This window comes from Hypanus sabinus, chromosome 21, assembly GCF_030144855.1.
Source record: "Hypanus sabinus isolate sHypSab1 chromosome 21, sHypSab1.hap1, whole genome shotgun sequence".
Taxonomy (NCBI): domain Eukaryota; kingdom Metazoa; phylum Chordata; class Chondrichthyes; order Myliobatiformes; family Dasyatidae; genus Hypanus; species Hypanus sabinus.
Window position 1 is genome coordinate 39,279,635 of NC_082726.1, and position 27,019 is coordinate 39,306,653.

Consider the following 27,019-nt stretch of genomic DNA (forward strand, 5'->3'; position numbering starts at 1 on the left):
CGATATAACTAGGCTTTGCAGTTAACCGTTTTGCACAACTTTATCAGAAAACCCCTTACCTCATGGCCTTGATGGTTATTTGGCCATTTGGAGTGTCACAAGCTTTCACTGCATCATCCAAAGTCATGCCCATGGTACAGATGTCACAAATGTAAAGGATCTTATCCCTTGGTTGCAGGCTGCCTTCCAAGCTGGCAGGTGAATTTGGCACAACCTCCAGCACGTAGATACCTTGCCACTTACTGCCTATTCCCCCTGTTAATTTCAAACCTGCAAATGACAAGCACAAATTGCAATTAGATCAATGGCAAAGCTACTGTAGTGCAGCAGTTAAAGTAATGCTATTATGGTGCCAGCAACCCGCATCCAATTTTGCTGCTGTCTGTGAGGAGTTTGCATGCTCTCCTCATGGTACTGCATAGTTCTCTCCAAGTGCTTTGGTTTCCTACCACATTTCAAGGACATATGGACTAGTGGGTTAATTGGTCTCTCTGGGCTCATTGGGATGGAATGTCCTGTTATCTTGCTGTACCTCTAAGAATAAAATATAAATATATTTGTGTTACATTCACCGGAGCAGGGTAAGACTCTCTCTCTACTTATATTCATTGTTCTTTCTTTCAGTCATATGTGCTTTTGATACTATTTATCACCGTACCGTGGTTAGTATATCGAGTGATTCTTGTGTGTTTTCTGACTGCTGAACAAAATTGACTGTGAAAACAGGGCCTATTCCTTACCCGGAGATGGCCTATAAATGCGCCAATCTGCACTCTTTATCTGCTACCCTCATTGCTGTAATCCATTTTCTGTTGCCCAGAGTCCATTTTGCTTTGCAGTTCTGGAGGTGGACACCTGGACAAGTAGTGAGAGGCTGTCGTCTCCAAAGAGACCTTTGGTGACATACCCTGAGGCTCTTCACTAGGAATGTCCTGAGGGCCTTTAGCATTTGGTTAGAAATAAAAGGCATTTGAACAGTTTGTAAATGTTGCCAATTTAATAAACACTTATAGAGGCATATAATAACTATTTCAAAGAGATTTCTAAAAACTAAAGTGATTAAATATGAACTAAATCCTATTAAATACTAATATTTAAAATAGTGAAATGAAGTGGCACGGATTCCCCTATACCTATTTCCATACGGTTGCTGATGTCAAGAAAGAGGACACTAGCTATATACAAGCTGGAGTAAAGCTCAGGGACCAGACAGTAATTTCACCCCTTACTCTGCCTTCCAACCCCCATTCCCACAGCACAACAAATGCATCAGCAACTTACCCCTTCTCATTGAATTTCTCTGCTTCAATGGACAGAAGTCTGAGATTTATAGGAGAGCAGATGGTTGGTAGTCCCCTATTGCACCAAAGTAAAATCCAGCTTATCTCTTCAAAGCACCTGCACTATCTACTTCAGTCAATTCTTGTAGTTGGGAGGTCCACATTCTAACTGCTCACTGGTTAAAGAATTTTTGCCCTGGAGTCTTCACTAAAAGTTATTATCGAACATCTAATTTCTACCTGTTGTGTTTTAATTTCCATCACAAGAGACTGAAACGTCTGGAATCCTGAAGGATCTTGACAGAGTGGGTGCAGGGAGGATACTTCATCCTGGAAGAGAATCTTTATCATCTCGAAACAAAGTCACTGCTGCAGAGGGTTGTAAATTTAGTCAGCTCCACCTTGGGCACTAACCTACAAAGTACCCAGGACATCTTCAGGGAACAGCGTCTCAGAAAGGCAGTGTCCATTATTAAGGACTTCCAACACCCAGGGCATGCCCTTTTCTCATTGTTACCATCAGGTAGGAGGTAGAGAAGCCTGAAGACACACACTCAGCGATTCAGGAACAGCTTCTTCCCCTCTGCTATCTGATTCCTAAATGGACAATGAACCTGTGAACACTACCTCACTTTTTTAATATATATTATTTCCATTTTTGCACAATTTTTAAGCTATTCAATATACATATACTGTAATTGATTTACTTATTTATTTCTTTTCTTCTATGTTACGGACTGCATTGAACTGCTGCTGCTGAGTTAACAAATTTCACGATACATGCGGTGATAATGATTCTGATTCTGGTCCTGATAAAAATCAAATAAACAAGGGTGAGCCCACATAAGAGAGGAATTAGGTGATTCCCCCCCCACCCCACCAAGCACCGTGTTTGCCATTGGAGACCTCTCCTTGAAAGAACAATGGGAAAAAATGTATTTTTAAAGTAGAATTACATAGATTCTTGATAAGCAGAGAATTGAAAAGATACCAAGAGTAAGAAGGAATGGGGAGTTAAACTTAAAAAAAACTCAACTACTGAATGACAGAGCGGGCTCAAGGGCCCATTGGGTTACCTCTGCTCTTAACTTGTAGGTTCATATGTTAGTGGAAGTGCCTTATCCACATGTACGCAATCAAATCCCTTTGTGAGGCCACACTCTCAGCCCTTGCAATTTCCAAGGTAAGATCCCCCAGCCGTTCACTTTGCTGAAGCCTCATCCCTGTTTGTAACACTTCTGTGAGAGAACTGTGGTGAATGTCTCCATTTAAGGATCATTGTGCCTGATAGCACACTCTCAGGCAGGGGTTCCCACCCTGGAGTGTATGGATCCTTCAGTTAATGGTAAGACTCTGTGACATAAAAAAGGTTGGGGACCTCCTGCTTGAGGGGAAGCTGCAGTCTTTGAACTTTACTGCCTTGTAGCTTACAATCTTGATCTGCTTGCAGTATTAAAAAGCAATCTCAGAATATAATCTTAAACCAGTTCTAGGTCTCATTGCAGAAGGTCTCTACATTTTTGCCTTTAAGACCTTCATTGGAACACGGTGGTAAATATGATTTAGGGCATTGCCATTCTGTTCACACTTGGTGCTGCAGTTTAAGCTGGGCCCCAATGCATCATAAATGTAATTTTTAGTGACATCTATGGATGATTAGTCAATAAATCTGCCAAGGCTCCATCACCATTAGCATTCCTGCATTGCATCCACTCTGAAGAGCAGCTTTGATGTTGCTCTACATTGAGAAAAATATTGACACCCTTCAACTTTTTAGCACAGGCTGGAGTTATAATAAATAATATTTCATCATGTTAGCAAATCACATGGCTCTCATGAAATGTTTTTTATTACCGCTATTATCGTAGATGATAGCTAATTTATCAACATTTTGATTTGTTAACTGAGAGTGGCATCAGTGCTTTTATATTTAGCATATTTTTGGGCATAGCAAGCAGACACAGGGGCTGGTTAATAACTGATAAAACTAGGCAACTACCTTCTGCTTTGATTGACTAAATACTTCCCCACAATATCAAGTTTGAATTTATGTAGCTTCAGTGTAAAGGAGCTATGGGTGAAATATTTCTGCTTCATGGTTTTAATTGCCAAAGGAGAATACTTCTGGATAGTCTCACAAATAATTTCATGAAAATTAGCACTACTTGGAAGCACGTTCACATGCAATAATGTTCAATGGTCCAAATATAAAGTCTGTGAATATCTCTCTGTAAGATAGCACAAGATCATGACTGCATGTTCACTCTGTGTAATCACTTATGAAGGTGGTATCTCTTCCAGGTATCCGTTAACATCTCCTTTGCTTCATTTCAGTGGGATACCCATAATAATGCAGTAGCACATAGAGCCATGATTTCAAATCACATGTGCAATCTTCAATGCCAACTCAAAACCATATCAATGCAGAGACTGCTGGCAGGGTCAGAGGGAATATTCCATCTTGGTGAAATAATAGTCTTTTTGGCTATTTATTTTTGAAAACAACACTTACTGGCTGCTAAAAAGTAGGCCTGAAACCTCTGGTTGGGGGTAATCAAAGCCCATCCCAAACTAATGACTTTGTCTTCTCTACATAAACACAAGAGATTCTATAAATGCTGGAAATCCAATGTAAAACAATATGCTTTAAGAATTCAGCAGGTCAGGCACCATCTATGGAAAAGAATAAAGAGTCAACATTTTGGACTGAGACATACAACCACCCTAAATGTGTCTTGCACCATGGGAATGGCCCAAACCCCTCAAACTTAATTATGCCCACTCATCACATAACAGAATCAACGGGACCCAGTTCCTCATTTCTTTAAACTGAAAGAAAAATATAAAACTTGGAAAATAAATAAGGAATTGACATAAATATACAACATCCAGCATGAACATTGTGCAAAAGAACTCTGTGGCATAAATCTTTGATCATTAATCCAATGGGGAATGTCAACGTTTGTCAGAGTTGCCAAGAATTTTGACTGCAGTTATTCTAAAAAAAATAGAATTAAATAGTAGTCTTGTAATTATAAGGCATTGTTTCTGAATGCCCTATTAAAACAGAGACCTGTAAAACAAGTCTCTTTGGAACAAGATTCTTATAAGCGCTGATTTTTTTAGTGCCTAAAACTAATTAGTATTTCGGGGAACTTTCCAGAAAGATTTTTCCACCATCTAATCACCTATTTTTGAAGAAAACAGCATAAGTTTGAGTGAGAAGAAATGGCCTGCAGCTGAATGGAACAATTGGAAGCTGCAACCACTTCAGTTACATAACACGAATCCAAAGTTTCTTTGGCAAATGGTGCAGCACGTACCTAACTGTCCATTTGGGCCTTTCTGCAGGATGATGTCAGGGATCTTTTCCAAAGGTGGCACTGGAAGCAGGTTCTGGGCCGCTCGTCCTACCATCAGGGTAAGTTTGATGGGAGCAGCCCGTAGCAAGTTAATAGCATTCTCATGTGAGATATTTGTGACGTCAAAGCCGTTTACCTACATAACAATGGAAAAGTTAACTTAAAGTATTGCTTTTAGTTCAAATTTCTTCTCTGCTACGCATGATGCCAATAGTTTAATGGTCCTTTTCCCTTGTCAAATGTCTTACAGCAGTGCAGCACTTTCTTTGACCTGCAATGCAGCTTCAGCTTTGACAATATTCTGAATAAAAGCCCAAGTCAACAGCTCTTTATCAACCATAGATTCAATACATCTTAGACAATTAGAATGAATGGGTAAATTCATGGCAGAATCACGAAAAACTTGGAAAATATTCACCCCGTAGGAGATACAGAAAGCCATTGGGTCCATGCAGAGATATGCTGGCTTTCCTTGTTAACAGGTGAGTACACCCAGCACTCTGTATTTTTGGGAATAGTGACAAAGAATAGACGGCTCCTCCAGAGTTTAGCTATAATGAAATGGCAGATCAGACTTGATGGACTGAATGACCGATTTTTGCTCCTGTCTCTTAATAGTTTTATGGTCTTCAATTGACAATAAGCCACAGTTGTCATTTGATATAGTTTATCAGAAATTAATGGGGTTCGTCAATACCCAAATGACTTTAAAGAAAGTGCAAAGGTAAAATGGTGATATATACAGTACATACTTTCATTATAAACTTACTTTGAACTTTGAGATCCACCAGGATGTTGCTTGGAATGGAACATTTTGGTTATGAGGCAAGGCTGGAGAAGGTCGGGCTTTTTTCCCTGGAGTGGTAGAAGCTAATGGGTGCATGACTGAGATATATACACTTAAGAGGAGCATGGAAAGAGTAGACTGCAGACTGCACTGTCCAAATCAGATGTGATAAAACTAGAGGACATAGATTTAGGGCAACAGACAAGAGACTTAGAGGGGATGTGAGGGGGCCCTTTTTCACTCAGAGAGTGGTGAGTACCTGGAGTGCATTGCCTTGGAGAGTGGTGGAACCAGAGTTGTTAATAGTATTTAAATAGGTCTAGACAAGCACCTGAATCATTTAGCCCTGGCTGGCTATGGGACAAATGTTGGAAAATGAGATTAATATGGATGTGTGCCCATCTGTCAGCATGGGCAAGGTGGGCTGAAAGCCCTGCGTCTATGCTGCATGACCTGTGGATGGAGCATTATGTAAATGTTAATAGAACCATGTACAAAGGGACCTGAGTGTCATTGTACACCAGCCAAGCACAGCAAACTTACAGATCGATGGTATGTTGGGTTTTCATTCGAAAGGTTTTCAGTAGACATGCAAGGTTGTCTTGTTGCAGTTATACAAGGTACATGTGAGACTACACAGAGTATATCCATACCCAAGGAAGAACATACTTGCCACAGAGGGAATGCTGTGAAGCTCCACCAGCTTCACAGAGTAGTCTTAAAGGATTGAATGACCTACTTTTTTTATACTTCTATGTCGTGTCAGCTTGATGATGGAAAGGCTTGAACGTCCAATTCTCCTGATTAGAGGGTGAATCATTCTTATGGGTAGGTGTTTGAAAGCAGCTGAAACTAGGATGAATAGAATGACTGCAAGAAATAAACTAACATAATGTTAATGTGGCTGAAGCCAGCGACACTTCGGAGCCTGAGCGCTTTTACCAACAATCGCCTCCTAATCGGCTTCTGACGTAACAGATGTGGGTGGGTGGACTGAAATGTTTAAAGACATCAGCATCCGATTGAAAGAGGTCCAAGGGGAATTTTCAGCTATTGAACTGAGTCACTATTGAGTAAATATAATAAATTCCAAAGGATTATTGATCCATTTTTTATTACTTTCTGCACTGCACTTTAGTGCATAAATGAGTCAGATTGCAGACTAATGAAGAGACAGGGGAATATTGCACAACTCTTTTCTGCACAGTGACAAGCTGTAATAGAGAAGCAAACGTCCCTTTAATAGTTATTAGCTCTGCTACACTCTACATATTACTGCGGAATTTATGGATTTTATGTAACAATTTCCCAAAGGAGTTTCCCAAGGATCTGCAAATGAACAGAGATTGATTACAAAAAGTTATTCATTCAGGTGCCACTGGGATCATTCGCTGTGTATTCAATAGCCATGTTGCCAGATTAGAACCCCCCAGCAGTACACAGAAAGAGAAGTTTTCTCAATCCAGTGCCAGATTAGGGTAGCAGCCATGGTGTATTTTGTGACATTCTGTCCTCTCCGACAGACTGTAGTCCTCCAGGTCTCAAGACACACTGCGCTCTGTCCAATCACCAGTACTCCATTGTACCTTGTACCTGATCCAAGCCCCACCCTCTGAAACATTGAACCCTATCTAAAACAATCTGAGCCCCGCACTCTGACCCTCTCACACAGTGTACTCAGTCCAAACCCCATCCTTTTTATCCCGTTTTATCCCGTCCTCTGACTCTTCCTTGACAATGCAACCCTACCCTCAAACACGCCCTACTCTGATTTGACCCATCTCCCCAACACTGTCACAAAATGTACCCCACACTAGCTTCCATGGTTGAAGTGCTCTGTACCATCCTTCTGTCCAGAGTGAATTTATTCCCTTCTTGTCAATTCTGCCACCCTTGACTCGTCCATATTTTCCCTCCCTGATGACCTTCCCCTGATTGTACCCTTGGTCCACTGCATGTGTGTCATCTTCAAATCTTCTCCTTCTCTTGCCACGCCTTATCTCATTGCTTTCTCACCCTGATTTCTCACTGCAATATTCCCACTACTTAGCCAATAAATCGTTCCCCTATTCTGTGTTAATTATTTCCCATCATTCCTCAATCTACATACTTGAGATCATTGGGAAATGCACTATGAAAGTTAGTTAGCTCTTACACTCCTCTCTATGCCAATCCAACCTCTGTAAGTACTATAAATTCAGGTGGAATAATCTGTACTCTCCTGAGACAACAAATCCTGTCATGGGCAGCTTTGAAGAATGAAAAGGGATTTAATCTTTAGGCTAGAATACGCGCGATCCTGGGTGAGTCAGAAAATTTACATATAAAATTGGTTTGGGGTTAGAAGGTAGTCAATGGCAGCTTTTCATATTGGAGACCTGCAGTCAGTGATGTGATCAGTATGTTCTTTTGTATTCATCATTTATAGTAATGAATGGGAAGAGAATATAGGTGGCAAGTTTGCAGGTGACTCCAAAACTGGCAATACTCTAGACAGTGAAGACAGTTGTTAGAGTTACAACAGGATATAGATCAACCAGGAAAGTGGGCAAAAGAATGGCTGATAGAATTTAACCAAATGCAAAGTGATGTATTTTGTAAGTTAGACCAGTCAACCAGTGAATGACAGTGCTCTGGGGACTGTTACTGAACAGCAAGGTCTTATTTATGGTACAAATTTATGGTCCTCTGGGAGTGGTGATGTTGGGAGACAAGTTGGTGAAGAAGGTGTATGTGCCTTTATTAACTGAGGCATTGAATATAAGAGTTGAGACATCATATTACATTTGAATTAATTTTTGGTGAGGCCATACTTGGAATATTTTGTACAGTTATGGTCACCATGATAAATAAGGAGGATGTGGAGAGAGATTCAAGATTCAAGATTCACTGGAATATTGTCTGGACTGAATGGCTTGAGTTATAAGGTAAGTTTGGAGAGATTGGGACTATTTTTCCTGGATTGAAGGACACTGAGGGGTGACCTTATGGAGGTTAATAAAATTATGCAGAGTATAGATAGGGTAGATCATCACAGTCCTTTTTTCTGGATAGGGAAATCTAAAACTGAAGGCCATAGATTTAGGATGAGAGGGGAAGGATTTAAAGGGGATTTGAGGCATAAGGTTTCATGCAGAGGATGGTGGATATACTGAACGAAAAGCCAGAGGAAATGGTAGGGACCAGTATAATTACAATATTTTAAATATATTTAGACAGGTACATGGATAGGAAATGTTTAGAAAGGTATAGACCAAATGCAGAGAAATGGGATTAGCACAGATAGGCATCTTGGTTGACATGAATGAGCTGAACTGAAAGGCCTGTTTCTGTTCTGTGTCAGTAAAAAAGCAGAAATGGAATGGAGGCATTTGTGGAACTTGGTGTGTTTGCCAATCTTGACCCAATGACACATGACAGTCAATGTGACAAGTAAAGACCAGCCAATATACAAACCAGTGTTACCGTTATGAGCCTGTCTCCTGCTCTGAGTCTGCCGTCAGCCTTGGCGGGGTTGTTCAGCACCTCACGGATGTAATAGCAGTTATCCAGTTTACTACGCACCATGGTGAAGCCCAAGCTTCCCTTCTTATTTTTCTTCAAGGTTACGTACATCTCATATTCCCGAATTATGGGCTAAAGAAAGGAATCAGTGAGTGATAGTGACAATGAATCCAAGCTGCATTTGCTCCCTCTGTCCAATTACACACACAGAGCTTTGGTGCAGCTCTGAGAGAATTTTGGGATATCCACATCTGACTGTGTAAGCCACCTTGTGTGGGCGTGACATGCCAACTCGATTACTTTCCATTCGCAGCTCTTTGTGAGAACTTATGTGAAGTTTAATTCATTCATCAACTTAATTCCCAAATGATGAGTGTGTGGCACTGAATCTCCTCACCCATATCAAGACTGTTGCTCCTACTGTGCGCTGTGTGTAATCTCCTGACCTTCTTCAGTTTCCATTCCTCCACCCTGGTGACCATAGTAGCATCTGGTTGGGCTAGAATGTGTGGAATTTCCCTCCCAGGCCTCCTGGATCTTCATCTCTCTTTCCTCGGTTTAGAAGCTCCTCAAAACCAGTTTATTCCAGTATCTCATTATGGAGCTCAATGTGAAGTTTGCTGATGCTCTATGCTGCAACTTGGGCATGAGCAGATTCGAGCATTAGGCTCAGTTGTTAGAAGGTCACACCCTCTGTGAACCAATCCAAGTAGAAAGAATATGGATCTTATCACTACATGGAGTGGGAGCTTCTAAAAAGTCAACTGAATCACCTAAAAGGCATTTCCTCTTCTAGGCCATTGCCAACTCTTGTTCTGTAACACTCCTATGAACCAGGCAATATTGAAGGCTCTACCTAAATGGAAGCAGTTACTGTTGCAAATGAAGAATGCAAATAAAGTGATTTCAGTAGACTCTTCAATGTCAGTTCAACTGTGTGTTACAGTTCAAAACCATGCCCAGCTCTCTCAAATGTTCCTCTGACCATTAGGACTACCACGTGGTCAAGCGATAGTGCATTGTTGCATATCTCCAACAACCCGCGTTCCCTATTGACATCCAGTGATGCATTGATGTTCTCCCTATAGTCACCTAGGTTTCAGGAGAGTGTTCCAGTTTCCTCCCACAAAGACATGCCGGTTGGTAAGCTAACTGGCGGGTGTACAGTACCTTGACCCTGGTGTTTTGGTGGATGGTGGGGAAAAAGATGAACCAGTCGCAATTATCTCAGGGTTGGCCACTACAGAGAAAAGTTAACTGGGGACAGTTTTCATTGTTAGCACAGCAGGGTAATGAACCAGGCTGGGTAGATGTTGCTTCTTCATTATTCCCTTTATTCTACTAACTTCTTGTGTTTCCAGTTCAGACCCGATATTTGCCGTTACTTTCTTCCTTGTGAATCTGTGGAATTTATTGCCTTAAAACTGCTGTGAAGGCCAAGTCATTGGGTACATTTAAACTGGTTGTGAATCTCCTCTAGCTTGTTAGATGCTCTGTGATGCAAAGAAATGCAAGTTGCATCACTTTCCTGCCTCATTGTTGGCAATAAGATGCAAATCCTGTCCTGATCTCCTACTGGAGAAGCTTTATTGGGTGTAGGGTAGAAGTAAGGGAAACATCAATGCCATCTGCTATTATTATGCACCATAATTTGAGGGCTCTCAGAATATCATTAATCACATGGATATCTTCCCAATGAAGGCATGTATCAGAGAATTATTATTTCACAACTGGATGATATTTGGCCCATCTGTGGCCAAATGGTTGTCCACCAGTAGAGTATCTCAGTAGTTCTGTTCACAACTTTATCTGCCACAGACCTGCCAATAATCCTCTCTCAAGTATCTACCTAACTCAGTTTTGATGGCACTGATTAATTCTGTATCCACCAGTCAATTCCAAGTAGTAACTACCTTCTGAATGAAATGCTTTTCCCGCATTTACCTTATTTTTCCAAAACTGTAAATCCTGAAACTTGAAACATGTGTTAATGGGTGGGGAGATGCCCCTATCTAGACCAGTTAGGATCCTGAATATCTTGATCAAGTTTCTCCTCAACATTCTTTGCTCTAAGTTTGGAGTTTAACCCTGGAGCCATTCCAGCAAATAGTTGCTGCACCCTGTTTTGAACCACTTTCCCTTCCCTGAAGTGTTGCAGCTGGCATGGAATACAAGGCAACACCCAGAGATAACAAGAGAGAAAAGTAAGTGGTTCTCCAAGGACTGAATATGTTTGAATTGCATGAGGGCAGCCTCAACCATGCAGACTCTGGCCGTCATAAACCTTTGCAACACACACAAAATGCTGGAGGAACTCAGCAAGCCACGCAGCATCTGTGGAAAAAAGTACAGTTGATGTTTCAGGCTGAAACCCTTCGGCAGGACTGGAGAAAAGAAGCTGAGGAGTAGATTTGAAAGGTGGGGGAGGGGAGAGAGGAACGCCAGGCAATAGGTTAAACTTGGAGGGGGAGGGATGAAGCAAATGGATAGGAATTTGAGTGGTGAAAGCGGAAGAAGTCCATGGAAGAAAGAAAAGGGGGCGGGGAAGGAGCATCAGAGGAAGATGATGGGCAGGCAAGGAGAAAACATGAGAGAGGGGCAAGGGGATGGGAAATGGTGAAGTGGGGGGGGGGGAAGACATTACTGGAAGTCTGAGAAATTGATGTTCATTCCATTAGGCTGGAGGCCACCCAAACGGAATATAAAGTGTTGTTCCTCCAACCTAAGTGTGGCCACCTTGTCCCAACAGTGCAAGAGGCTATGGATGGCCTAATTCTGCATTCCTCCAGCATTTTGTGTGTGTTGCTTGGGTTTCCAGCATCTGTAGATTTTCTCTTGCTTGTGACATAGACCTTTACTTAGCATTCATTTCAAGAGGACTAAAGTATAAAATCATGCTGAGGCTTTATAAGGCATTGATCAGAGTGCACTTGAAGTATTGTGAGTAGTTTGGGGCCTTTTATCTCAGAAAGGGTGTGCTGACATTGGAGAGGGTTCAGAGGAGGTTCACGAGAATGAATCCAGGAATGAAAGGATTAAGTGAGGATTTGATGGCTCTGGGCCTGTATCCACTGAGTTTAGAACAATGAGGTGAATTCTCAATTAATCCTATCGAATATTGAAAGGATATGGAGAGGATGTTTCCTATACTGGGGGAGTTTAGGACCAGAGGGAACAAACTCAGAGTACAAGGATGTCCCTTAAGAACTAGAGATGAAGAGAAATTTCTTTATCCAAAAGGCAACATATCTGTGGAATTTATTGCCCCAAACTGCAGTGAAGGCCAAGTCATTGGGTATATTTAAACTGGTCGTTTATAGATTCTTGATTAGTAAGGGCATCAAAGGTTATGGAGAGAAGGCAGGACAATGGGGTTGAGAGTGATAATAAATCAGTCATGATTGAATGGTGCAGCAGATTAGATGGGCCAAATGACCCAAATCTACTCCTACGTCTTTTGGTTTTTTGGGTCTTAGTCAGCTGATTTCAATAGGAGTGGCACAATACAAGTTTGGTGCCCTGGAACAGGAAAGGAGAGAATCCAGTAGAGTTCTTGACCCTGATCTTTACCTTCCAAACTGTGTGTCCATATACAATTTAATCTGACGACCCCCCCCCCACCCGTGTTACGGTGTTGCACAGGTTTGAATATCTCATTCCCACTTTCTGTTTATTTCATAACAAGAGGGTTAACTGGAAAATGTACAACAGAGTAGCCAAATAAACGAACTATAGATCAGCCAGGAAGGGTTATTACATAAAATTAATTAGGAAAGGCTTTGCATAAAAAGTCAGGTATGATGTGAAATAATTAGTATCTGAGAATGGTGGAATGGAGGGTTTCAAACTGCTCTCCAAACTCCATCCCTGCCACAAAATGAACTCAAAGCAAAAAGACAAACAGTGAAATAATTAAGATGATTATTACAGCAGGGAAATGTTGCTGGTACTGAATTCTAAAACAATATCTATTCCAGTCACAATGGAAACAAAGTGATCATGTAGTCAATTTAATATAAATTTAATTCATTTCAATCACAACAAAGTGAATTATGAATGGTCACCATATTTTCATGGAAAATGGCTCCTCATTAATTCCATTATGATACACTTCTGAAATTAGCATTTAATTTCTTGAAAACATCATGATTGTTCTTGTTATTTGTATAATGTTTTGAGACTTAAGTAAAGAGGGATTTTTCCTCAAATAGTACAGTGGCTTTGAACGACACAACTTGCCCTTGTCCTACATGAGAGAACCTTCCTAGTGCTGATCATTAAGCCCCTTCAGTAAAGCACGAGAGGGTTTAGAAGGACATCTGTTGTCTTGAAGAGCTATGTGCAAGCCAAGACCTTATCATCAGCTAATCTCGTGCAATCAGTTACCATAGATGCCACTCATCTGTGTCAATCTCCAACCAAGGTCAGTTTTCCATTTGGGTACCACAGACTGTTCTAATAGTTTTAAGTCATATTATTAGCAAGAGTGGACAATTGGGTACCTTTAATGAAATATTATGATAGACACTTGAATTAGATAAGCTTTAAGGACCCACATCCTACTTATTAAAGTTTCACTGGGCAAACTTGCAGGCACCAAATTGCTGCTCAATATTTTAACAAGACACTAACAACTAGTTGAGCTTAAGATCCACAGACCCAGAGCTTAACATCACAGGGTACAGTGATTTTGTTTTAAAAGAATAGCACATTTATGAGCAATTTAAAAACCTTTAGGACCTGAAAATATCTCTATTTCCCTCATACTAGGCTGAGTACAGTACACAGTTTTGGTTTCTCTCTCAGATTTCCAGCACCTGCAGAATTTTGCTTGCTTATCTCTTGTTTAACTCAGCTGCAGAGAGTATTGTGCAGTGAATCTCTTATCCAAAATACCTATACATCCCACACTGTGTAGCTGACTCGGGTTATCCAACAGTTCTGCAGCAAGTATTCACAATGCTGTCACTTCTACACTTCAGATTTTTCATGTGTCCTGCTCACTGAGGGTGTCACCAGCATTCATCTCACATCATATTGTTGGCAACCCAGCTTTTCCTTAATGTGGTGCTGAACCGATACCACCTAGGCAAAGTTAGATCTGCACACTTACTCCCTGTAATCCCTCTCCTTCTGGTAGCATTACACAACTCTTTACCAAAGTTATACAGAATTTATAAAAAAAATATTTCATTGATCTCCTTAGGTCAAAGTTTTGATCACCTTCAGCGTTAATTATTTTATTTCTTTACAAATGGGATCGTTCTATTGTTACATGAAGCCATTCTCCACTGAGCATTCAGACGTAATTCCAGTAATACTGACGTTACAAAGGCTGAGCATTAACTCACATAATTTTAGCTTTTAAATCTTCTGAGAACATTTGTATCATGTCTGGTACAAGTGTTCAGTGCATTATTATCAAGTCTAGTCCATTCATTCCTGATGCAAAGACTTTCCGGAACACTAGTACACAAGCAGCAAGTGAGCTATAACGTGGTGAACAGTGTAAAACTTCTATTGTTTTACAGAACCACCTCATGCCACACTTACTAAATTTGGATCTTCATCATCGTCATCTTCATTCCTCATTCCTGCTTCCACTTCATAATCTAACTCCTCGACGTCTTCCCACTCCACTTTATCACTTGTGTCTTTCTCTGCTACTCCCGATATCTCAGTGGAAGGCACCAAGACATAATGTTTTGGGATAGAGGCATTAGGTGATTGGCTGTCTGGACTGTCACATATTGAGGAGGCTGAGGTCGAACTAATGGTCAGGTACTCTTCATCTACTGGTGTAGGCGACGATACTTCAGGCTTGCAGAAGTAGTCTGGCAACTTGGGATCTCTTTCACCAGTCATGCTGCACTGAAAGCTGTGAATTATAATGATATGTCATTCAGGGCGTGAAACTCTGCAATGCTGAAGACCTAACAAGATTGGAAGAACAGCTTTTCACTGAGATTGTGTGTTATCAAGTGTGAGATTTCATTTAAATTAAATATTTGAAGTGATTACAAGACCAACAAAACATTTTGAAAATTAAGCTTATTTATGCATCTTGTTCAATGAAGTGAGAGGTAGTTAGAAAAACACAAGAATTAGAATCTTTGCAGATAAAGCCATCAATTAATTATAACATCAGTCATTCACATTGTTAGATAGGACACAGACTAGGTAGGTGTAAATGCCAGTTCCTTTACTAATGCTCTGACAGTGTGTCTCTGTTTCAGTTTAAACAAGAGATTATTCCATAATATTAACAATGACATTTTCATTGCCTGCAAGGCTGACAAATAATATTAAATACACAAGCCCCAGGTAGCTTTTAGTGCTGTCAGATCTCCAATGGGAATTGTCTGAATCTCATCAACTTTGAGTTTCCTCTTGCAATGTTTTTGCTAAAATCTACATGGTACTGTAATTGAAGGGAGGTACAGTATTTGTGTTCTTTACCCAACACACCCCCTCTGAAACACCCATACGGTTGTCCTTCAGGCGAATGGCCGCTGAAAGGTTCTGTTGGAACTAAAACGAGGTTTTGGATGCAAGTTCAGTTCACGGGAAAGAAAATCAGGTGCCTTCTTCCCTCATTCATACTTGATTCAATTCGTATTCCTATCTAATATTCAATATGGGTGGTACAGGTGCAGTGGAAGCTCCGGTCATAACCCAGCGGTCAAATGATCAAAACCATCTCTCCCATCTGTATTGTTGTCAGTGAACAATTCTCCATTAGAGTGATACAGTAGAACTGCTCTGTCACAGCTCAACTCAGACTCAAACTTCCCTCCATGTGCTCTGGTTTCTCCCCACATCCCAAAGGTGTACAGGCTGTTAGGTTAATTGGCCATTGTAACAGCATGGATAACGCCTCTCGCCTCAGCACTGAACTGATTACAATCTATGGACTCACTTTCAAGAACTCTGTATCTTATGTTTTCTCTCTCTCTCTTTCTTTCTTCTTTTTTTCAATGTTTTTTGTATTGGCACGGTTTACCTTCTTTTGCACATTGGCAGTTTGTCAGTCTTTGCATTGTTTTTCACTGATTTATTGAAAACTGCGAATGAAAATGAATCTCAGGGTAATACATGGTGACATATATTTGATATATTGTACTTTGATAAAAAATTTACTTGGAACTTCCGACTTTTCTCCTGCAATCTTTATTTCCTGGGTGGTGGGGATCCGTGATGATGTTGCTTTCCTGCACCAAAGTTTCATGTAGATGTACTCAATGGTGGGGAGGACCTTACCCATGATAAACTGGATAGAGAATGGAGTTGGCATTTCAGAAATAAGAACCTGATGAAGGTTTTGACTTGATGTTTCTTTGACCTGAGGTTTCATTTCTGTTTCTCTTCATCAAAACTGAGAAAGAGAGTAAAAAGCAAAGGACAATCTGTAGGTTCAGCAGCATCACTGAAGGTAAGGGGGTAGTCGATGGTCTGGGTTTCATTTCTGTTTCTCTTCATCAAAACTGGGTTGAAATGCTGCATCAAGATTGATAGTATGCAGGGGAGATAGTCAATGTAAAGAGGTGAGCGGGAGCTGGCAATTGGTAGGTGGGTCCAGGTGAGGAAGGATGGATGGGTAGATGGAGGAGGTAAGGGAGGCAAGAGTAGAGATATGGATGGAGGCTGTTGAAGTGGTTAATGGAGATAACAAAAAGCTGCAGATAATGGAACATAATCAGAAAGGAAAGTGATGAGTGGAACCAGGTAAAAAGTGATTCTCACAAACAAGAGAAAATCTGCTGATGCTGGAAGTCCAAGCAACACACACAAAATGCTGGAGGGATAATGCATACATGGGAACGGTGTGGGAGGGGAAGTGGGCTGGGGATTCAGGTGGGTTGAGTATGTGAGTGATGGAACCACATGGGGGAAAGAGGAAAGAAACTGGTAATTGGGGGTTTGGAATGGGGAAGAAAGCGAACTCAGAGATCAAGTTAATTAAAAGTTATTTTCTATCTAAACAAACTTGTTCGTCTTACTGATTTCTTATACTAGATTTTTAAACTAAAAGGTAAGATTTTTTTCCCCTTTCCACAGATGCTGCCTGAGCTGTTGTTTATTTTTCTGGCATTTTCTGTTATTATTTCAGATTTCCAAAATCTGCAGTTTTTAAGAATTTGCTTTATACACAGGGATCTGGCAGATTGTTCCATAGTTGGAGATTACAAGAATTTAAGACATAAATAATGACATAGAGGTGAGACAAAGGAGCGGCATACAGGAAATGAAAGAGGGAGAAAAATGAGAAGAGAAATCAAGAAAAACAAGTTATTAGAACATTCAATGAAAAGAAGATTTTGCAGAAGTGGTGCATATTGAAAAAGAACAGCATTATTCTTGCTATTATAAAATAATCTTATTTACAACACAAAGAACATTTTGCTCTTTGCCAGGAAACTGTTAATTTTGTCAGTGAATTGCAAATGAAACTATTTTCGGAGCTGACATGCCACTAATATAAACAACAATCTTGTCTACTGCTGCTCCAGCAGTGGTTACCAACCCAATAATGTGACAGGACACTGAGAAAAAGGGTGCCACAGTAGTATAGTGATTAGAGCAACTCTATTGCAGCTCTGGAGTTCCCAGTTCATTTCCAGTGCCGCCTATAATGAGCTTGTATCTTCTCCCCATGAAACTGTGTGGATTTCCTCCGGGTGCTCCAATTTCCTCCCACAGTTCAAAGATGTACCGGTTAGTAGGTTAATAGTCATTGTAAATTGCCCTGCGGTTAGGCTAGCGTTAAATAAGATCCTGCATGGCCCCCCTCATTGGGCCAGAAGGGCCTGTTTTGTGCTGTATCTCTAAATAAAAAAGGCTTTCAAGCAACATGTGTTAAAATTCATCCATTATCAGAATTAACTTGGAAAGGGATTTTTTAATATAATATTAGATTTTTGTGGTGCTGGGAATGAGTTCATGATCTGGAGTGGGGATTGAATTGTTTACTATTGTGTCAGTGATGCCTAACCATGAGAGAGCCTTGATAGTAATTCACACTGTGGGTTTGAAACTCATTATGTGAAGCAGATTGGAATAGCTATGACGGAAATTCCTCATAAGACTGGATGATCCAATTTTCTGTTGGATAATGAAATGCCATTGATTTGGGACACAGCATAATAATGAGAGAATCTCTTTAGGCTTCTGAGCACAGGGAAAATTGTTATGCAGCATAACGATGTGATAAAAGATGCTGATACTTTATGAATACAAAAGGGTCTTAAGAGAGCCTTTAGAAGGGTTTGCTTAATTTTAACAAATCCCACATGAGAAGCTTTCAGCATCTTCAGGTTTTTTAATACTGTATAAAAGACATTTAGACAGGTACATGTTAGGGAAGGTTTAGAGAGATTCAGCTTAAATATACACAGAACGTGGGCAACTAGGTCTAGCTCAGATAGGCAACTTGGTCAGCATTGATACTGGGTCAAAGGGCCTTCTCTGTGCCATTTAACTCTACATAAATTTATGAATTGTTTGGAGAAATTGGGTGTCCATAACTTCTGGTGTATATTTGCTTCAGGAGGAGTTGGTGCTATGCCACTCACTAACAGCTCCGATGGTTGGTCTCAAGGTCCAAGCAATGAGCAGAGACTCCGGCATGAAGTCAAGGGTTCAAAGAAGACCAGGAAGCAACAGTGAGCTGCTACAGTCAGGACTAAATGCTTTATTGTTAAAAGCATGAAGGAAAAGTAATCAATCTCCCGGCCTTCAAGTAGAATCTAACAAGAGATTATATTAGATTACATTAATTTTATATGCCACATGTACATTGAAACATCAAAACACACAGGGAAATGCGTCAGTTGCGTCAAGATGGTGCCAGCGAACAATGCTACCTCAGATGACATCTTCCAGCTAGTCCACAAAGCTGCTTTATTTACTCCTTTCACATTTTTGTTTTCTTTTTGACTCTGGTACTGTCGGAGCCTGAGATCTACAGCTTGATGGTGTGTTTTCAGACAACTTGGTCAGCATTGATACTGGGTCAAAGGGCCAGATTGAGTGATCTGGCGCTTTGCCGTCTCCGAGAAGGTTTGAGGCCAAGAAGCTCAGAGACAGAGATCGAGCCCACGATCGACACCATTTTTCACTGATCTCGCTGATTAAAACGTTGAGGAAGATCGAAGCATTTAGGTGAGTGCGGAAGGTGTCAGTGCCTTCCACGGGCCTCTCACTCACTACTGCCAGAGGAAGGTGTCGGCGTGCGACGGTCTCCCTGTCTCTCTCTCTCCCTCTCTCGCTCACTGCTCCCGAGGGAAGTTGTTGGCGTGTGACGGTCTCTCTCTCCCTCTCTCGCTCACTGCTCCCGAGGGAAGTTGTTGGCGTGTGACGGTCTCTCTCTCTCCCTCTCTCGCTCACTGCTCCCGAGGGAAGTTGTTGGCGTGTGACGGTCTCTCTCTCCCTCTCTCGCTCACTGCTCCTGAGGGAAGTTGTTGGCGTGTGACGGTCTCTCTCTCCCCCTCTCGCTCACTGCTTCCGAGGGAAATTGTTGGCGTGTGACGGTCTCTCTCTCCCCCTCTCGCTCACTGCTCCCGAGGGAAGTTGTTGGCGTGTGACGGTCTCTCTCTCCCCCTCTCGCTCACTGCTTCCGAGGGAAGTTGTTGGCGTGTGACGGTCTCTCTCTCCCCCTCTCGCTCACTGCTCCCGAGGGAAGTTGTTGGCGTGTGACGGTCTCTCTCTCCCCCTCTTGCTCACTGCTCCCAAGGGAAGTTGTTGGCGTGTGACGGTCTCCCTCTCCCCCTCTCGCTCACTGCTCCCAAAGGAAGGTGTTGGTGTGAGACTGTCTCCCTCCCCCCCTCTCGCTCACTGATCCCGAGGGAAGGCCACTGTGCTTGAATGGTCTCTCTCCTCCTCAATGCTGTCAGAGGATGGTACTGAAGTTCTGGCTCTGCAGTTTATGGATTGGATTGTAGTTTGATTGGACTCTTTCCATCGTGTGTTTTTATATTCTATATTTTCCCTCATTATTTCTTGTTGTCGTTTGTGTGATTTGTTTGCGCATGGGGAAGGGATTGATATTTGCATTGCAATTAGAACAATTTGTGTGTGTGTGTGATGTTCTTGTTGCTGTTTGTTTTTTTCGCAGATGGGGGTGGGTTGATGTTTTTCTATGAACGGCTCCCAGGGTTATCTTTGTTTCCTGGCTGTCTGGAGAGGATGAATTTCAGAGTTGTATGTCACACACACAGTACTTTGATAATAAATGCACTTTGAACTTTGAGATCAAATCAAAAAGGATTGTGCAGGACAGGCTGCAAGTGTTGTGCTGCACTGGCCACAAACATAGTATGCCCACAACTCACCAAACCTAACTTAGGAATGTGGGAGGAAAGAGGTGCAGCTGGAGGAAACCTACATGGTCACAGGGAAAACGTACGAACTCCTTACAGACAGCGGCATGAATCGAATCCCAGCTGGAGATCAGCGGTGCGGTTCAGCATCACGCTAACCTCTTTGCTACCTTGTTCCCCTCACAGGAATCACAGGAGAGGGTGATTTCTAGTTCTAGGCCTCTCAATCAGAGCAAACATTCTTCCCACATCTACCGAGCTGTGATTTCAAACGTTTTGTATGTACTAATGCGGACAACTCGTATTTTTTAAAATGTGGTCCTGGGGAGAATGTATAAACTCCTTGCATGAATCGAAACCTGACTGGTGATCACTGCTGCTGTAACACTGTTAGGCTACCACATTACCCATTTCATTTTCACTCACATTCTCATTGTGTCAGAACTGAATTGCTGCCCAAGTATTAAAGTTGGTGGGATTACAGTGTCTGCTTGTGATCTGGTTAACCAGGAATACCTCTAGGACAGACCAGACCACATACAGCTGTTTTAAAACAGTTAAGTATACTGGAAGCAAACGAATGCTTCACCTTTCCAATGTGACTGGACACAATCTGTATTATCTAAGCAATTAAGTTCTGCGGAGGCAAATTATACAATTACCTCTCACTTAGTTTCTTTATTCAGTTTTCCTTGGTGTTTCTGGAAAAGCATGCAGGCAAATAGGACTAGTTTATTGGGTATCATGGTTGGCATGGATGATTTGGGCTGCTGCATTGCTCTATAACTTTTATGAGAATGGCAGGCTTGAAAATTTCTTTTCATGCTAAAAGCAGTGTAGATAAATATCATGTAAATAACCATTTATGATGATTCTATGCTATACACTCTGTGAGGATCAATTCTTGGCCCATTGCTGTTTGCACTCTACTGCTCCCATTAGGTCAGATTATTTCAAACCACAAGGTGAATTACCACAGTTATGCAGATGACATACAACTATATTTGTTTATTACAGCAGATGACCTTGAGGCTCAAACCTCTGGTCTTGTGTCTTACTAGCATTACAGAATGGATGAGTTCGAATTTCATTAAACTAAATAAGCGAGAAAAAAAGAAATTTTGGTTATCGGTAGCAAGAAAAAAGTGAATCGTAGAAACAAACTAGATCATCTGGCCTTACAAAATCAAGCCAGAATTAAAGAATTTAGACATTATTATTGACTCAGAGCTAAATCAACCATACTACTGGACTGCATTCTTTCATTTAAGAAATATTGCAAGAGTTCAATTTCTTATAACGTGTCAAGATGCAGAAAAATTGAAACACACTTTTAACTTTAGCTGATTAGACTGTTGTAATGCACTCTTTTCAGGCTGACTAAGAAAGATATAAATCAGCTGCAGCTTGCTAAAAATTCAGCAGCAAGAATCTTAACCCAAAAAAGAAAATCTGAGCACATTTCACCAGTTTTGCTATCATTATACTGGCTGACTGTGTCTTTTAGGATCAGTTTTAAACTACTCTTAATCATCCTTCACTACAGGAAGGATGTGGAAGCCATAGAAAGGGTGCAGAGGAGATTTACAAGAATGTTGCCTGGATTGGGGAGCATGCCTTATGAGACTAGGTTGAGTGAACTCGGCCTTTTCTCCTTGGAGCGACGGAGGATGAGAAGTGACCTAATAGAGGTGCATCAGATGATGAGAAGCATTGATCGTGTGGATAGTCAGAGGTTTTTTCCCAGAGCTGAAATGGTTGCCACAAGAGGACACAGGTTTAATATGCTGGGGAGTAGGCACAGAGGAGAAGTCTGGGGAAAGTTTTTTACTCAGAGAACGGTGACTGCGTGGAATGGGCTGCCGGCAACGGTGGTGGAGGCAAATATAACAAATATGATAGAGTCTTTTAAGAGACTTTGGGATAGGTACACGGAGCTTAGAAAAATAGAAGGCTATGGGTAAGCTTAGTAATTTCTAAGGTAAGGACATGTTCGGCACAACTTTGTGGGCCAATGGGCCTGTATTGTGCTGTAGGTTTTCTATGTTTCTATATATGAGGCTCTAAATAATCTAGCTCTTCCGTATATTTTGGAGTGTATATTTCCTTACATCCTTAATCATTATCATCTCAGATCAGTGAATACTGGTTTGCTTAATGTTTCGAGAGCCAAACATATATGAACTGATGATGAGTCCCTTTGCTCTTATGGACCAAAAATCTGCAAAATTCTACCAAATGAAATATACCAGGCTTGTAATGTAGAATATTTCAAAACACTTCTAAAAACCTACTTTTTTTAAATTGGCCTACCTACAGGATTACTTAGTGCCTGTTGAGGTCGATTACATTTATATAATTTGTTGTATTTGATTATATTTTATTTTATATAATGGTTGTCTTTATTTAGGATTTTTAATTTTGTCTCATATTTTTGACTATGTTGATTTATCTTTACAATCTATGTTAAGGACTTTGAGTCTGCATTTTACTGTATGAAATGAGTTATATAAATAAAATTATTATTTAGTATTATTACACTCAGTAGCCACTTTATTCAGGACACCTGTACACTTGCTCATTAATGCAAATAAATAATTAGCCATTCATCTGGCAGCAACTTAATGCATAAAAGCATGCCGATGTGGTCAAAAGGTTCAGTTATTGTTCAGACCAAACAGCACAGTGGGAAAGAAATGTGATATAAATTACTTTGATCATGGAATGATTATTGATGCTAGAATGATTATTGGTTTGAGTATCTCAGAAACGGCTGATCTCCTGGGATTTTCACGCACAATAGTCTCTGGAATTTACAGATAATGCTGCACAAAACAAGAGGGAAAAAGATCGAGGTCTGTGGCTGAAAACGCCTTGATAATGAGAGAGGTTGGAGGAGAGTGGCCAGTCTGGATCAAGCTGACAGGAAGGTGACAGTAACACAAATACTTACGCATTTTGTGCAGAAGAGCACTTCTGAATGCACAAAATGGCTGCCTTGCAGCAACAGACCATGAACACACACTCAGTGGCCACTTTACTAGATATTGGAGGTACCTAAGAAAGTGGTTACTGAGTGTAGTTCATTAAAGTAAGCAGGGAAACTCAGATCTGGAGAGTTGTGCATACTGGAATATCTTCTTCCCACCACATTGGGAGCGGTGGCTTCCTCAGCCTAATCTCTCTCTAACTCTCACTGTCACCTGTTTATCAGAGTTCAAAGCAAATTTAGTATCATAGTATGTAGGTGTCAGCATATAGTACCTTGAGATTCATTTTCCTGCAAACATTCACAGTACAAGAGAGAAATACTATCGATGAAAAGCTGCACACAAAGACTGACAAGCAATGTGCAAAAGAAGACAAAACTCTACAAATAAATAAATAGATAGATAGGTGAGTAGATAGATAGATAATTAAATAAACAGTTAGAAACTGCAGGTAGATTAAATAAATGTGTACTTATTTATTGACAACATGAGTTGTAGAGTCCTTGAAAGTGAGTCCATAGGTTGTGGAATCAGTTCAGGGCTGAGGCGAGTGAAGTTGTCCATGCTAGTTCAGGAAGCTGACAGTTGAAGGGTAATAAATGTTTCTGAACCTAGTGGTGTGGTTCTTAAAGCTCCTGTAGCTCCTTCCCAATGGCAGCAGTGAAAAGGCAGCATGGCCTGGATGGACCCAAGGTTGGGTAACCCTGCTCTATACCTGTCCAATTAATATACCAGCCCAAGTGTCTTTAAAATGCTGCTAATGTACCTGCCTCAACCACTTCTTCTGGCAGTTCATTTAGTAGCCTTTCAGGTCCCAACTAAATTTCTCTCCTCTCACCTTCAATTGGGAAGAAACTGTGCATTAATGGTAGGGGTCTGTGACATTAAAAAGACTGTGGACCTGTTTATAGGGATCTAGGCTAAATGTGGACAAATGGAACTAGCATAGCTAGAAATCTAGGTTAGCAGGGAGCAGTTGGGCAGAAGGGCCTATTTTCATACTATATGAATGTATGCCTCTATGAATAGCTCAACCTGGGAATGTAGCCAACAATTTAGTATTAATCATTATTCCTGCTGAAAAAAAAACTGTAGGTCTAAATTTATTCAACTTCATGATTAGAATTTCACAGATCTGTTGTACAGATCAGATTGTTTCAAGAAATATCTAACACTGAAATGTTCTATGGCTATTTGAGGACTTCTGAGGTAGACTGAAGGAATGTGAAGATTGATGGTACTCACCTCTCTGTCCCTGGCAATGTAATAGGTAGGTCACAGGCTGAGTAAGAGTTCTGCCTCAGGTCTTCAGCCAGAGCAGTAACTAATTCCAAATTTGTTGCGTCAAGTGGAACATCTTGGAAATGCTCTTCCTGTTCTGTGGCTTCCTCCACTGTGTCCAATCTGCACTCACTGTCACTGGAATCACAGGACTGAGTGAGGCTCTGGGGATCTTCTTCACACTCTGCTCCCTGGTCTGGTCCATCCTTCTGAAGCAGCTCTTGCAGTGGCGAGTTGGGCGGTTTCAACACAGACAATTCTTTCACAGGTGACGAAATTGGAGTCTAGCATTTCAAAATGAAAGGTTGACAGTGGGTATCTTTGTCAATGCTAAATATGAACATTTAGAATAAGCACGGTCATAAAACACAAACCAGCAACACCCAAGTGATTCTCGGTTGCTCCTGAGAGAAGAGTATAATGAGTGAACATAATTATTATTTTGTAATTCATAGTAATTATGTCTCTGCACTGTACTGCAAAACAACAAATTTCACAAAGGTCAGTGATAACAAAGCTCATTCTGATTCTGAAATTTTAATGGAACTTAATTGAAAAGATGTAAAATTTGTTGAAAGAACCGTTTTTTGAAACATAATTCATGATTGATATCTGGAGGAAGGACCCCACTAGTGGGAAGTTTGGGTTGGAATATTGATACAGTTGTTCAGAGCCTCCTTACTTTTAATTCAATTGAGAGGACCAGAATATAAAAGCAAAGCTGTAATGCTGAGACTCTTCAAGGTGTTGGTCAGATCACATTTGGAATATCGTGAGCAGTTTTGGGTATTGGAAAGAAGCACCGGTATTGGAGAGGGTCCAGAGGAGGTTTATGAGAAAGATCTTGGGAATGAGAGGATTATTGTATGAAGAACAACTGGTGGCTCTGGGCCTATATTCACTGGGATTTAGAAGAATGCTGGGGAATTTCATTGAAACCTAGCAAACACTGAAAAGGTTAGATAGAGTGGATGAGGAGAGGAGGTTTCCAGTAGTGAAAAAGTCTAAGACCAGCGAGCACATCCTCAGAAAAGAAGGACATCCCTGTTGAACAGAGATGAGGAAAGTGGTGAATCTGAGGAACTCATTGCCACTGATGGCTGTGGAGAGCAAGTATTTGGGTACACTTAAGGTAGAGGTTGATATATTCTTGATTAGTAAGGGCATCAAAGGCTACAGGAAGAAAACAGAAGAATGTTGAGAGGGAAAATAAATCTGCCATCATGTAAGAGCAGAGAAGACTTGATAGGCCAAATGCCTCCCATGTCTTACGGCAATATGGAGTGTAGGACTTGGCAGATTTATCCACCAAGCTCTGGTCACTGTAGGACATTACAAATGCACCTGCTTGGATATTGACTTTACTGCCACTTTCACTGATTTCAAGAATCTTTCATCAAGTGTCAACTTGGGGCTACGTGGGAATTAAATTCCAGGGGATGTTTATTGTTGATCACCATTCTCAGAAATATGGAATGGCAATTGCACTCACCTCCTGACATCAAATCATTGCAATTTATTTCCAAAAATAAAGTTTATCACAATAAGATACCAAAAGATACAAAAAGAAATGCAGTGCAAACAATATTTTTTACATTCTTAGTGTCATTTGGCCAATACATTCAGTGGTGTTAAAATTTATTTTAAACAATCTCATCGTGCCACTCATCTGGCCCCCTAGAGTGGTCCATCCTTTTAATTTTTGAAGGGCTTCCCTACTTGACTCATCCTCTCCATGTGCAGTAATGGAAGGAGTCCACTTTTGTGATCCTTCCCTACATGGCCTTTGTACCAAACATCAGAGCACACTTCTGCGACCTGGTATGCACTGTTTGGTAGTATTCCCTTTGGGACATCTTGCTGTCTTGGCATATCAATAAAAATCCCAAATTGTGCAAGTGGATGAACTCCGTAGGAGGTGTTTAGCCCTAAGAACCAATGGCTCACATTCCCCTTTCTACCTCTTACATTTGATAAACTAAGAGATTTGGAGCAGGGAATTTTTCTGGCACTGAAGGAGTGCATTAAACTGATAATGGTCAGAGGTTTGACCATGCTCTATCCAGGGACCAACATCCTATTGCATCGAAGGCTCACATCACTGTCTGTGGCGGACATCACTTTCATGTACAAAGAGGCAGAAGGGCTTTTTGTCTGTTAACCATGCCATGGGCAAGCTGAGAACGTGGGAATATGTGCAGGACAATGCAGCCACTCACGTCCTCACAACACTGACATATTTCCTGGCATGCTATCCTTTTGCAGTACATTTTCAATCCCACAATTTTCATCCTAGAGGTTTAGGTCTTTTCGTCACTTCTAATGCCTTGTGGTACACTCCCCATATTACCATTGGCTCAAATAACTTGAACCCTGCAAGTCAAAAATCAGAATCAGAATCAGATTTATTATCACTGCCATATGTGGCTGAAGTCGTTGCTGCAGTAAAGTGCAAGATATTTAAAAAACTATAATTTACAATAAGAAAGTGTAAGAA

General features: G+C 40.9%; 1 protein-coding gene across 7 annotated transcripts in view; it reads right to left on the reverse strand.

Annotated features, from left to right (window-relative positions):
- Positions 1-27,019, reverse strand: part of LOC132378980 (tyrosine-protein phosphatase non-receptor type 13-like) — a 411,889-nt gene that overhangs the window by 101,458 nt on the left and 283,412 nt on the right. For all 7 annotated transcript variants that reach the window (XR_009507250.1, XR_009507249.1, XR_009507251.1 and 4 more), the window contains exons 29-33: positions 24,487-24,806; positions 14,487-14,811; positions 8,895-9,065; positions 4,604-4,778; positions 60-270 (exon numbers count right to left, since the gene is read on the reverse strand). Coding sequence is in view for 4 of the 7 variants with exons in the window: in XM_059946390.1 (XP_059802373.1) it covers positions 60-270; positions 4,604-4,778; positions 8,895-9,065; positions 14,487-14,811; positions 24,487-24,806 (1,202 nt within the window). In the remaining 3 variants the exon portion in view is untranslated. The remainder of the gene's footprint in view (positions 1-59; positions 271-4,603; positions 4,779-8,894; positions 9,066-14,486; positions 14,812-24,486; positions 24,807-27,019) is intronic.